The sequence below is a fragment of the Podarcis tiliguerta genome (assembly GCF_965153285.1).
Source record: "Podarcis tiliguerta genome assembly, chromosome: 4".
In the NCBI taxonomy this organism is placed as follows: Eukaryota; Metazoa; Chordata; class Lepidosauria; order Squamata; family Lacertidae; genus Podarcis; species Podarcis tiliguerta.
The window spans coordinates 13,595,577-13,609,837 of record NC_139537.1 but is presented as its reverse complement, the minus strand read 5'-3'; the positions used below and the strand labels follow the sequence as shown (position 1 = coordinate 13,609,837).

The window sequence follows — 14,261 nt, the reverse complement described above, 5'->3', positions numbered from 1 at the left end:
GATTTATTGGTGTGTGTGTTTCTTTTTTCTTTTTTGTAAATCTACCAAAGAATAAAATAAAATCAGGATTAAGGGGTTTTCTCAGGGTAGTGTGCTGTGTTCCGTTGGTGGTGGCGCTTTGTGGGGGGCAAGAGGAACAGACAAAAAATGGGGTGGGGGGTCAAGGAGGGTTAGTTGCATGTGAGTGAGAAATGTCCCTATATTGAACGGAGGAATGTTGGACGGTATAGTCACATGCCAGTGGCAGGCAGTTCCAGAAGCAAAAATGGGCAAAGCAAAGAATGTAGAGTTGCGTGGTGAGTTTCCGCCTCCCCTCCAGTGGAAATAAAGACACATGACACGATTATTAAGGTTAATGGGCTAAATAAGGCCACAACTTTATTGGTTACAGGTGATGAGCGGTATTGGCTTAGCCATTGGTCTTAACCAACTATATCCGGCTTCAGCCCGTCCGCTTGAAGTCCGGGAAGGGTTAACCACCAATAGGGGGAGTCCTGCTGATGCACATCAACTAGGAACTCCCCCGGGGTCACCGATTGGGGGCGTGCCTTAGGCCCTCACCTCTCTAGGCTTCGGACAGGGCCACGCCCCCCGGAATCCTTTATCGGACTACCCTTCAATATGTGGGGCAGGTGATGGTGCTTCCTCCCCTCTTCCATCCACAAAACAATACCAATGCCTAACCGCCAATACCAAGAAAGTTGTGACGATTTGCTACGAGGTAGGTGAAAACCATTGGCTGGTGACAATTTGCCAAGTGGAAAAATTCCTACCAGGCCCCTCAACGGTGACCAACCAAGGTCCATAGCAAGGTCAAGGAACGAAAACCTTAAAGGGCGGGAGGGTGGGAAACAGGAACAGCTGGTATGTGGGAAAAGAGGGAGATCCCCGGCCACGCCTGCGTTTAAATTGGGTAGGCTACGCCCCCACAGCCAGTCGATTGGCTGGCCAGGGGATGACGTGGCCGGGGATTCCCCCAATCGTGTAGGGGCTGGGCTCCAGCCCCACATGCATGGTGGGGCCGTGACGCCCGCAATCCCACCTCCTCTTCAGGGCGGAAGTGGCTTTTTCATGAAACACAACTCCAGCCTCACAGCGGTTGTATCCACAAACAACTGCTGAATTTGTGGTGTGTTTTATTGCCGTTTGAAGGAGTCGGATCAGTTTTGCCATATAATACCTCCAAAAGCAGGCTGTAATATTTGCAAATCATTAATCAGCTTCCCTCGCCCCAGGCTCTCACACACATGCTCAGGCAATGAAATCAACATTTCATAGGAAGGAAAGCACCACATTTCTTCTTTTTAATCCCCCCGCCGTAGAGTTTTAACATCTTTGATTTAGCCTCCGAGCCAACATGCTGTAATTGTTTTCTCTCCGCAGCTGGCTGCCCTTTTTCACTATTACCGTTTGCTTTGAAATTTTTAAAAAATGAGCGTTTAAATCTCAAGGTTAGTGCATGTGCCCCGAGGAACGGAGCAAGGAATTGTAACTGATCATCTGCAAAATCCGCAACATCAGCAGCCATGTTTGGGAGACTTAGCCAAAGGAAATATCTGTGCTCTGTGTGTCTGTCGCAGCTATCAGAATTCTTGTTCTTCTTATTATTGCTGAGGGATGTGCTTTCCCCTAAACAAGCACAATCAAACTGCAAAAATGCATCAACACTGACACTTTCACAATGCGTTCTTACAAATTAGGAACGGGTACCATGTGAAACCTGTGACAGTACCAAATCTGCAGACTGAAATACTTCAGTGCGTATTTATGGGGTAAGGCGTTATATACTCAGTAACCCCTTAGAATAGAATCATAGAATCATAGAGTTGGAAGAGACCACAAGGGCCATCGAGTCCAACCCCCAGCCAAGCAGGAAACACCATCAGAGCACTCCTGACATATGGTTGTCAAGCCTCTGCTTAAAGACCTCCAAAGAAGGAGACTCCACCACACTCCTTGGCAGCAAATTCCACTGTCGAACAGCTCTTACTGTCAGGAAATTCTTCCTAATGTTTAGGTGGAATATTCTTTCTTGAATTTGACCCCGTAGCAAATCAGCAACCTGGGCAGATTTCTGAGCCCAGGCGTTATATGATGGCAAGACCTCACTCCTGTCAGCAATTGTGCTGCAGCATTCTGTACTCACTGCGGATTCTGGATCAAGTGCAAGGGATGCCCCACATCGAGCACATTGCAGTAATCCAGCCCTGAAGTAGCCAATGCATGAAATACTGTGGCTGAGCTTTCCTGGGCCAGAAATGGTTTATTAAAGATGATATTGGCAGGTTTGGGTGTTAACCAACTCAGCCACACGGTGAGACCTCTGCCCTCAGCCCTCCAGATGTTTTTGGCCTACAACTCCCATGATCCCTAGCTAGCAGGACCAGTGGTCAGGGATGATGGGAATTGTAGTCTCAAAACACCTGGAGGGCCAAGGTTGAGGAAGCCTGGTCTAACCTAATGAAGCCATCCAAGGAATATCCTAATTTAGGAAAATCTGATCCTAAACCTTTGCTGCTTTGAGGCTATACCCATTCCTGAGGAATAAGCCTCAAGAATAAACCCGCTGCCTTGTGGGACATCTTTGGGAGAAGAAAAGGAAAGGAGTAAACCCTACACAATTCAAGAGTGGAGTCCCTTAGATAGATGCCAACAGCAACAACAACATATCATGTTTGCCCAAAGGTGGAAACAAGAATGCGACCCAAAATAAAGAGGACTGGCAGCAAAAGTTACTGGAGTATGCAGAAAAGGTGGTGCTGTGGTCTAAACCACAGAGCCTAGGGCTTGCTGATCAGAAGATCGGTTGTTCGAATCCCCACTACGGGGTGAGCTCCCGCTGTTCGGTCCCAGCTCCTGCCAACCTAGCAGTTCGAAAGTATGTCAAAGTGCAAGTAGATAAATAGGTACCACTCCGGCGGAAAGGTAAATGGTGTTTCCGTGCGCTGCTCTGGTTTGCCAGAAGCAGCTTAGTCATGCTGGCCACATGACCCAGAAGCTGTCTGCAGAAAACCCTGGTTCCCTTGGCCAGTAGAGCGAGATGAGTGCCGCAACCCCAGAGTCGTCCATGACTGGGGTCCCTTTGCCTTTACCTTACTGGAAGATTAAGAAATCAAGAAGATAGAATAAACACATGCAGATGATGAAATTAAAATTTTTAGTGCAAGAGATTAATTATACAGTGGTACCTCGGGTTACATACGCTTCAGGTTACATGCGCTTCAGGTTACAGACTCCGCTAACCCAGAAATATTACCTCAGGTTAAGAACTTTGCTTCAGGATGAGAACAGAAATCGTGTTCTGGCAGCGCAGCGGCAGCAGGAGGCCCCATTAGCTAAAGTGGTGCTTCAGGTTAAGAACAGTTTCATGATAAGAACAGGCCTCCGGAACAAATTAAGTACGTAACCAGAGGTACCACTGTATCTAGGTTTTAATGATGGAGATGCAGGAAAAAGAAGAGACAACCTGTGTAACTGCAGAAAGGGGAGAAGGGAAGTCGATAATATATTCAAATGTCTTAAAAGATTATCTGATATGTTCTGTAAAATGAGAAAATATGAAAATAAAATTTATTTTAACAAATAGAATCATAGAGCTGGAAGGAACCCTAAGGATCATCTAGTCCAACCCCCTGCGATGCAGGAATATGCAGCTGTTCCCTATGGGGATCGAATAAGCAACCTTGGCCTTATCAGCACCACACTGAGCTACCCAGACAATTTGACAAAGCTGAATTGTATGCATCCCCACCTACAGGCTGCAGACACACAATGCGTTTAAAGCTCGTGGCTCAAATGAATCCTGGGAACTCTAGTTTATGTGGGAATGTTCAGGGATTCAGGAGAGGATATATTGTCTGATAATACCCTTTCCAACTTGTGTTTACAATTTAGCAGAGTAACGTTCCCCTTTTTAAACTTGCAGCGGATGCATTTGTTCAGGCTCGCTAAAGCCTCTATAATAACTGTTCAGGTATGTTCCCCTTATTCCCTCATAAAAGATAAGACACAACACAGTCATCTACAAAAGTATAAAAAGATTTACTCACATATCATTCTGTTCACACTAGGATCCCAGAAGGCAGACTTAGCTTAGAAAAGTAACATATACCTGGAAACTATCTCATAAGGAGACAGTCCCTTTGTCTTCTCTTGGCTGGAAGCCAAGAGGGCATCTTTGGCTAAGCAGATGTTGCTTCTTTGATGCATGTAGTCAAAAAAAAAAGAGAGAGATGGCTGCCCTGCCCTGTGCTTTTGTCGTTACCTGCACAGGTGAGGCCACACCCACCTCTAGTCACATGCAGAGGAAGTCTTTCCAAGTCCAGAAGGAAACAGGAAGTTTACCTGCTGGCTGGACAAACATTCCTCCCCATGTGCAAACATGTTCACTCTAGGAATGTTGTACTTGACTGCTCTTGTGTTTCACATCCCACAGTTTACCCTCACATCAAGACAGTTCTCAGCACACCTAACAAACTACAGTTCCCACCATTCTTTGGGGAAAGTCAAGCGCTTTAGAAGTATGGTATGTGTACAGCCACAGTCTTCAAATCCACTGGGAAGTCTGAAGAAGAATCACATTCATGTCTGAGGGTTACAACAGCAGCCTAAGGCTTGCTTGAACAAAACCGGATGAGAGGCTGGCCACATCACCCCATGAAAAGGCATATGACAAGGGAACCCATTATGTGCAAAGTCCATTTATTGTATAACTAAATAAGTCCCAGTGCTTTTTCAAAACTCACCAGCTTGTGTGTGTGTGTGTGTGTGTTTTCCCCTTCTCCAGAAAATGAACTATGAAGCAGGATAGAATTAGACTGCTCTAGTCCAACGTATCCTCTTTCCATGCAAAGACAGGCCACTGCAAGTTGGTAAAAGCAACAACCCACTGACTTCTGATTGACTTGCTTTGTGCTTTGATTATTTTGTTTCCTTGCTTGCTTTTTGTATTAAGATTTTAAAAAAAAAAAATCAGTGAAATTATTAATAAAAATATAACTCTCAAGGCAAGGGCATAGATTTTTCCAGCACCAACTCCCGAAGTAGACTATTTGCTTCTTCGGATTGTGCAAGAGACCTGTTGTATATTAATTTATGCAAATTCTTTGTCTCTCAGCCAATCAGTAAAGTGGGTATTTAGTGAGTCAAGAACCATCACGCTACAGGCAGACAAGTTTGATGACTCAACAGTCCTTTCACCCCAGGAATGTTTTGATTGAAATAAGATGAAGCCTAACCCAAACGGATTGATTAAATCTATCTTGCCGCAGAGAGATAATGCACTTGTTTGGTTTGTTTCAGGTTGCTGAGTTGCGTAGAGCTTAGTAAGTGCCATGTGAAAAGGTGTCTTGAGTGACAACACACACACACCGGCCTTGCTTGTATGTATATGACAGAATCAAATGTAGGCTCAATGGGACTTTCTCCTATGCTAGAAAACTGGCACTTGATTGTGTGTTTATTACAACTACTATTACTATCACTTGCAACAATATTCACTACAAAAGAAAATGCCTCTTTGTTTCCAGAAGAGAGAGAGAGATCTTCCGTATCACAGATCTTTCAAATGTGCAAAAACTAAACAGTAAAACAGATTTATTCTGCACACCTAACAGAAGATACAATCGTTAGCCATTAAAAAGGGAGCCAGTTCACTAGTATATATTTCTACTGGGTACTAAGCTTTACCTAATGCTGAGAACTGGATCTGCGATAAGCAAGCTCATTTCATTACTAAAATTAACTTCCATTGTTTAGAGAGCCATTTATATTTCGAAAGACTTGATTGCATAGGGGTGGGGGTGCTGTAGGGGGCGGGGAGCCTTGCTAAGAGGTTCCATGCCAGCACTTGCCATTTTTCAGGGACGGAAAAGGTACATTGTCGGATCTAATGGCAATTGAATATTTACCATGTAGGGAATACAGCTTTGGCTAAATTGCTATGTCCTCAACTGTGTGTAAGAAAACAGAGTGTGGTACGAATACGAGGCCAGCAGCTTCTAAATATGTCCTCTTGTAAAAAGAGAACCACAATTGAATTTTCAAGTAAATCTCCATTACGAGTTTGTTCGTATCTCCCCACCTAATCAATCTTGCAGGGGGGTTGTGAGAGGTTGTCTGCCCTTTGCAGTGCGATCCTCTGAGAGTTTGCAAGGAAACTCAATGGTATAGTAGTACCTCAGGTTAAGTATTTAATTCATTCCGGAGGTCCATACATAACCTGAAACTGTTCTTAACCTGAAGCACCACTTTAGCTAATGGGGCCTCCTGCTGCTGCTGTGCTGCCGGAGCCCGATTTCTGTTCTCATCCTGAAGCAAAGTTCTTAACCTGAAGCACTATTTCTGGGTTAGCGGAGTCTGTAACCTGAAGCATATGTAACCTGAAGCGTATGTAACCTGAGGTACCACTGTACATCACCGGATTTGCCTGCAGAAGGTTCACAGAGCTACAATCTCCAGAGTGGCTTAACAGTGCCTCTTCACAGTAAACCACAAAGGATGTACAAAGTTGCAGACTTTTTAATTTTAGAGAAAAGGCGTCATGATATATAAACGTAACATTCGGCACGGCATGGGGAAAGTGGATAGAGAAGAGTTTTTCTCCCTCTCTCACAGCTCTAGAACTTGCAGACATCCAGTGAAAGTGAATCTTGAAAGATTCGAGATAAAAGCGGGCCCGTAGCGCAGTGTGTAGTTAAAACAATGGAACTCACTGCCACAGGATTGGCAGTGATGGCCACTAGCCTAAAAGAGAATTAGACAAATTCAGGGAGGAGAAAGCTATCCATGCCATAGGAGCCAACTCCTAGGGGCTGAGATCCCTTTGCCCCCCCCCAAATAAAATATTTGAGCGCCCCACCAGTTGATAGGCATTGCCATTCAAATGGTGTGCATGGACAGCATCATGCAGAGCGAGGCTAACCTGCCCCCCCCCCCAATATTTTATTCAAGTTGGCTTAGCACCCCTGATCGCAGGCAGCAACGCTTATGAACAGCAGTTTGTGGAAACCACAGAGCTCCTGCGCTCAGCTCCTGCTGGTAGGCTTCCCAGAAGAGGCATCTGGTCAACTCCGGTGAGTCCAGGATGCTGGACGAGATCGAGATGGGCTGATCTAGCAGGGCTCGTCTTACGTCCTTAAGGCAGTTTTCCCAGGCTGCTGCGTCTGATCCGCACGAAGCATTAAAAAAAGTCGCGCCAAACTTTGCCAAAACTTCTCGCCGCTGTTCCCTCGGTTGGGGATCCTTTGGAGCCATCCCTCGCGACGACCTTGGGCCGCTCTTTCGTTCGCTTGCCAAGGGGTGTCTCCCCACCCTCCACCCCACCCTCGCCCGCCTCTGGGTCCTCCCCCTCGGCCTGCCTTCCCCTTCTCCCCGGCGAGCTCGCGATCAGATCCTGGGACCGGCGCGCCAGGCAGCTCGCTGCGCAGCGCCTCGGCCGCGCCGTCGGAGGAGGAGGCGGCGGCGGCTAGGAGGGCGATGCAGAAGCCGGCCGGCCAGAAGGAGCGCCTCTACAAGCTGCTGGTCATCGGCGACCTGGGCGTGGGCAAGACCAGCATCATCAAGCGCTACGTCCACCAGAACTTCTCGCCGCACTACCGCGCCACCATCGGCGTCGACTTCGCGCTCAAGGTGCTCACCTGGGACCCGGAGACGGTGGTGCGGCTGCAGCTGTGGGACATCGCGGGTGAGTGCCGTGGGGGGGGGGGGAGAAGTGATGGGAGGGGGGGAGCGAGGAGCAAAGGTAGGTCCGCCTTTTGACACGGGGTGGGTGCGCAGTTGGGTTGGGGAGTCAGGGGTAGAGGTAGAGATAAGTCTCTCCACTGATCCGGGCTGGGTGCGCCAGGCTCAAGAGGTGAGAGACGGGGAGGTTGGTCCCCCCACTATCTTGGAGTGGGTGCTCCAGGCACGGGTGTGTGGCATGCGAGTCAGGAGTAGAGATGGGTCCCTCTACTGACCCCGGGGGTGTGTGTGTTGTGAGTCCAGTGCTTCCTGGCCTTCAGGGCTCTGCGTGGAATTGCGTGAAGTGATAATACTAGACCCGCTCAGAAGCTGCCTTCTAAACTCTCTGGTTGGAGCCTGCTAAGCCCTACTCAGAGGAGACCCATTGGGATCAATGTGCATGGCTTCACTGAAGTGCGTTGGGTCTCCGTGGGCGAGGATCCCAGCCAAAAACATGGCATGTTTACTCTGTGATCCTGTTGCCCTCAAGGAAGCAATAATAAAATTATTAGTAGTATTAAGTATGCTGTAGGGTAGTAGCAGGCTGGAAGTATTTTCCAACCCCTGTTCAGGAGCTGTGTTCCAAACTTATGGGCGCGATCCAGCTCGGTTGAATAGTTGAGTGTGACTCATTTCACTGTGTCAGGATTTCAGCCTTCTGGCACTTCCAAGTCTTGTTTACTTTAGTTAAGAAGCTGAACTTATGCAGTGTACTCGGTTGTAAGGCCCATGAGTTCCATGCATGTAGCATTGCTGTCTTAAAACACTTTCAAGTTCAGCGCATTGAAATCAGTGGGATTTAATTTGGCTGGGTCACCCCGTTAATTAATTAATTAATGGAAAGAGTCTAGCCAGAGTTTAGCATTTTTAAGCCCCTGCTGGTTTTCATTGGAGAGATTTAATGTGTGTAACTCCCTGTTCGGAATCCACGAGACTTTAAAAGTGCCTTAACTGTGGGCAGTTCTATGAGACTCTCTTTTCAAGTATTTATTCAATAGTTATTACAGGAACAAAACAAAAGAAAGAAACCTTAAACCATTATGGGTTTCTTTTTTTAACCTTTCTTTTTTTAACCTTTATTAGCATAAGTTTAAACAATAAAGGCATACAAAGTCATCCAAATACATTAAGACTCCAAATACATAAAATATATAAAAGGCTTGGTAGCCACCACTGAATAAATGATAAATGACACCACTGATAACTTTAGATTTAGCTCAAAAATCCCAGCTAAGCATCCCAAAACAATCGGGAGTATCATCCCTCAACAAATATTGGGTTATAGATTCTCTATGTAACTGTTTAAATCACACACCCCCATCCAGTTTATGATAAATCAAATTCCCATTGATTTCAGTAGGAATCTAGCTAGTGGTGCCTCGCAAGACGAAATTAATTCGTTCTGCGAGTTTTTTCGTTCTACGAGTTTTTTCGTCTTGCGAAGCACCACTGCGTATTGACGGTTTCCTGTAGGAATGCATTGGCGGTTTAAAAAAAAAGGCGCAAGACGTTTTCGTCTTGCGAAGCAAGCCCATAGGAAAATCCGTCTTGCGAAGCAACTCAGAAAACGAAAAACTCTTTTGTCTTGCGAGTTTTTCGTCTTCCGAGGCATTCGTCTTGCGAGGTACCACTGTATCTAGATATCTCTACTCTAAGGTAAGGTCAATTGAATTAAATGGCACTTACTCCCAGATAAGTGTGTGTAACATTGCAACCTTAATAAAAAAAATAATAAAAATAGTCCAGTAGCACCTTAGAGACCAACTAAGTTTGTTGTCCAGTGTATCTGAAGAAGTGTGCATGCACACAAAAGCTTATACCTAGAACAAACTTAGTTGGTCTCTAAGGTGCTACGGGACTATTTTTTAATTTTTTATTTTGACTGCATCAGACCAACACAGCTACCTACCTGAATTGCAACCTTAAGTATATGCATCATCTCTTCCTTTGAAATTAGGAATGCTTAATCTTTGTTGGATGTTGCCTTTAGAATGCAAACTCTTTGATGCAGAGGCCTTCCTTTTGCACCCATTATTCTAGTTGTATTCATAGGTAAAGGTAAAGGGACTCCTGGCCGTTAGGTCCAGTTGTGGACGACTCTGGGGTTGTGGCACTCATCTCGCTTTATGGGCCGAGGGAACCGGCGTACAGCTTCTGGGTCATGTGGCCAGCATGACTAAGCTGCTTCTGGCGAACCAGAGCAGTGCATGGAAATGGCGTTTGCCTTCCCGCCAGAGTGGTACCTATTTATCTACTTGCACTTTGACGTGCTTTCGAACTGCTAGGTTGGCAGGAGCAGGGACTGAGCAATGGGAGCTCACTCTGTTCCGGGGATTCGAACCGCTGACCTTCTGATCGGCAAGTCCTAGGCTCTGTGGTTTAGACAACAGCACCACCCGCATCCACCCGCTGTATTCATATGTCACAGTAAACAATAGTTAAACAGCTTACCGTGAATGCAGAGATCGCTCCCACTTCACTTTTCCCCTAGTGCAAGTAGGAGCACAAACCCTAGTTTAGTGGGATTGTGGATTGCTTTACTCCAGACCATGGTCTCTTCCAGGCAACCTGATTTGCTTGCAGAGAGGTCCGAAAGCAGCTTTTTGCTGAGCATCCACTCTCAATTTGTTTTGGGGAAAGTTAGATGACATTACGTCGGCAAAGGTATTTTCCCGTCACTTTCCTTCTCTCAAAAATCTTGCTGTTTTTTGGGAAGTGGGTTTGTTGCAAAAGAGCTCCAAACCAACTTTAATCGTGCAACCTGAGTTTGCCTGTACCTGACTGAATCCCACCTGAAAATAACAACAGTTTGGAAGTTCCCCACAAACCGGTAAGCCAGGAACAAACCTCAGCTTCACCATGACTTCTGGGTTAGATGTAACGCTAAACCATGGTTTGTTGCTTGTACTAGGGAAGGAGCATTTTCAAATAGCAATTTACTATGGCTTTACTGTGGCGCACAAAAACAGCCTCTCTGAACCATGATGCACATTCTGTAAGAAGCAATGATAACAAGGAAACCGGATGCCTTTATCTGTCCCTTCAGGTGCGCCCCCCGAGGCTCCTCCATTGTCCCCCGAGACATATGGAAGCCAACCAGCCAACCAACCATGGATCCAACATCTGGGGCTTCCATCGGAGGGAGAGAATAGACCATTTCAGATGGTTTCTACCTCCTATCCTGCTCCAAAGGGGTCTCCGTAGGGATCTGCAGGAGCAATTGATGAATATCACTCCCCCCTCTCCACCCACAGGAACATCTAAGTAGTGGAGACCCTCTCTGGGCAACTCTGGATGCAACCCGGTTATGTTTCTTAGATGCGCGGCTAAGAAATGTCAGGTGTGCACTTGAAAGTATAATGTGCAAATGGGGACGAACCTGTGTTTGCAGCACTTTGTGCGGTGGCAGTCCTCAACTGCTGCTCTAGACTAGAGAGTGAGCCCCACAGAATTCAGCTATTGGCTCTGCCTAGGCTTGCACAGCCAGGGGGCACATTTCAAAGAATGCTGAGCTTCTACCCAGCCACCAACTCATTTGATAGAGCTGAAGCATGCACAAGAGCGTAGGCTCTCTGCATGATCAGAATCTTTACAAAAGTCACATGCTTTTGAGCTGCCACCCTCATTTTGCTCCAACCACATCTCTAGCAACCAAGGAAGAAGCACGAGTTCACGAACATTTTTATTGCAATAAACTAGCCATCAGATAAATGGATTCTTCAGCAGTCATCATGTTCTAGGCCAAATCGCTGCAGTACACTGTTGCAAAAAATTAAAAACCAGTTGCCTTTGGCCCTTAAGAAGAAAAAGAGTTTGGATTTGATATCCCGCCTTTCACTCCCTTTAAGGAGTCTCAAAGCGGCTAACATTCTCCTTTCCCTTCCTCCCCCACAACAAACACTCTGTGAGGTGAGTGAGGCTGAGAGACGTCAGAGAAGTGTGACTAGCTCAAGGTCACCCAGCAGCCGCATGTGGAGGAGCAGGGAATCAAACCCGGTTCACCAGATTACGAGTCCACCGCTCTTAACCACTACACCACACTGGCTAGATATAGGAATGGTCTGTGTCTGCCTCCTGAACTGGGTCTGCTGAAGCTTACCTGGATGGGCAGGATAGTGCTGAGGTTGGGGGTGTAGATTTGCAATGGGGGAAGTACTGGAGTGGCTCTTTGGGACAGCCCTGAACTCTCCCCTGCACCATGCAGGGATGCTGCAGCAGCACCTGTGTTGAGAATCAGCTCCACAGCCCAGTCATACCTGCCACTCCCACTTACATAGGAAACTTCATGCATAAAGCATATTACAGTGGTACCTTGGTTCTCAAACTTTATCCGTTCCGGGAGTCCATTCGAATCCCAAAACCGTTCAAAAAACAAGGCCCGGCTTCCGATTGGCTGCAGGAGCTTCCTGCACTCAAGCGGAAGCCGTGTTGGACGTTCGGCTTCTGAAAAATGTTTGCAAACTGGAACACTTACTTCCGGGTTTACAGCATCCAGAAGCCGATTTGTTTGGGAGCCAAGCTGTTCGACAAGTAAAGTACCACTGTACTTTGTAGTTTCTGCTTTTAATTTGGTGTGTTGACTTTACTTGCCACTCTTGCCAGTGTTGCCCTGCTCATGCCTTCTACAGAATTCTTATGCTTAATTTCTTGGTTTTGACCACTGATGCACAAGGCCTTGGGGTCCGCATCACATGTTGCAATATATTGTAGTGCTGTGGCCTATTACAGAATTGTCACTGAAATATTTATCCAATAGTTGTTGTTTTTAAAACAATTTGTTCTACTTTTTTTTTTTAGTGGTTTTTCCATTTTGCTGTAAGGATTCTCTTTCTCTCCCAACTGCACCCCTGGCCATTCCTTCGGTACCATGTCAAGAAAAATATATTTTAGAGGCATGCATTAACTGCCTCTACAAAAACAACAACCTATAATCCAGTATAGGGTTTTGCAAATAAATTATATATATATATATATATATATATATATGCTTTCGTAGATTTTCACGGGTACAGGAATGCAGGTTTTGGTGTCTTCGGGTGTCTTCCCGTGTAAAAGTTGGGGTGTCTAGGCGACGTTTCGACGAGGTCTCACTCGTCATCTTCAGGCTGGTGCTTTCGGCTTCTTGTTACTGGAACAGAGCAGGATCTCAGTGTTTGAGTTCCTATAAATACTGTTGAGGAGGTGTGGTGTATAGCCTCCAATGTTCTGGGCAGAGAGGAGGTTCCCAGGCTAGTGTGCCTTTTCTTCTTTTGTTCCTTAATTACTTGAGGGATATCTTGAGTGATTTCTTGAGTGATTTCCTGAATCCCACTTAGGTGGGTCATTAGGTGTGGATTAGTTGCTAAAGCCTTCGTGTCTTGAACTCTTGAACTTTGTGAAGAGTTTTTCTGAGAAGATGGCTGTACTGCACTTGGTTGTGCTCTGGCTTGGCTTCGTGTATAGGGGCGAGCTGTGGTTTTGTGGCCTGTGCCAGCCAGATCTGTGTAGGGATTGCAGGGGGGTGCAGCATCCGGAGGTGCCACCCTGGTTTGGCTACTGGATGGTGTCTGTAATTTATCTGTGGAGAGGGTCTGGGTTTGGGTCTGGTGTGGTTGATTGGTGATGGCGTTCTGTGTGCCTCTGGATCTGGTGTCAGATTTTGTGGGGAGGGCTAATTTCCAGATGTCTGGCAAGCGGGATGTGTCGTCACGCTTGTTCATGTTGTGAGGGTGTTTCTCTATCTCGATGGCTTCCATGATTATTCTCTTGTGGTGATGTTCCATGTTAAAGAGCAATTTGGAATCTGCAAAATTAATTTCGTGTCCTGTTTCTTTCATGTGTTGGAAAAGAGAGGAAGTTTTTTCTTCTTTTTTGACGGCATTCTTGTGTTCTGCGATCCGTGCATTTATTCGTCTGTTTGTTTGTCCAATGTACGTGGCTGGGCAGACTTTGCAGGGTATTTCATAGACCCCTTGGTTTTCCAACTGAATTTTATCCTTGGGGTTTCTGAGGATATTGGCTAAGTCTGCCCAGCCACGTACATTGGACAAACAAACAGACGAATAAATGCACGGATCGCAGAACACAAGAATGCCGTCAAAAAAGAAGAAAAAACTTCCTCTCTTTTCCAACACATGAAAGAAACAGGACACCACAAGAGAATAATCATGGAAGCCATCGAGATAGAGAAACACCCTCACAACATGAACAAGCGTGACGACACATCCCGCTTGCCAGACATCTGGAAATTAGCCCTCCCCACAAAATCTGACACCAGATCCAGAGGCACACAGAACGCCATCACCAATCAACCACACCAGACCCAAACCCAGACCCTCTCCACAGATAAATTACAGACACCATCCAGTAGCCAAACCAGGGTGGCACCTCCGGATGCTGCACCCCCCTGCAATCCCTACACAGATCTGGCTGGCACAGGCCACAAAACCACAGCTCGCCCCTATACACGAAGCCAAGCCAGAGCACAACCAAGTGCAGTACAGCCATCTTCTCAGAAAAACTCTTCACAAAGTTCAAGAGTTCAAGACACGAAGGCTTTAGCA

The 14,261-nt window shown here is 46.3% G+C and overlaps 1 protein-coding gene across 1 annotated transcript in view; it reads left to right on the top strand.

Annotated features, from left to right (window-relative positions):
- Positions 1–7,366: 7,366 nt before the first annotated feature.
- Positions 7,367–14,261, top strand: part of RAB38 (RAB38, member RAS oncogene family) — a 35,069-nt gene continuing 28,174 nt past the window's right edge. The window contains exon 1 of the mRNA XM_083436893.1: positions 7,367–7,684. Within this exon, the coding sequence (XP_083293019.1) occupies positions 7,477–7,684 (208 nt within the window). The 5' untranslated portion in view covers positions 7,367–7,476. The remainder of the gene's footprint in view (positions 7,685–14,261) is intronic.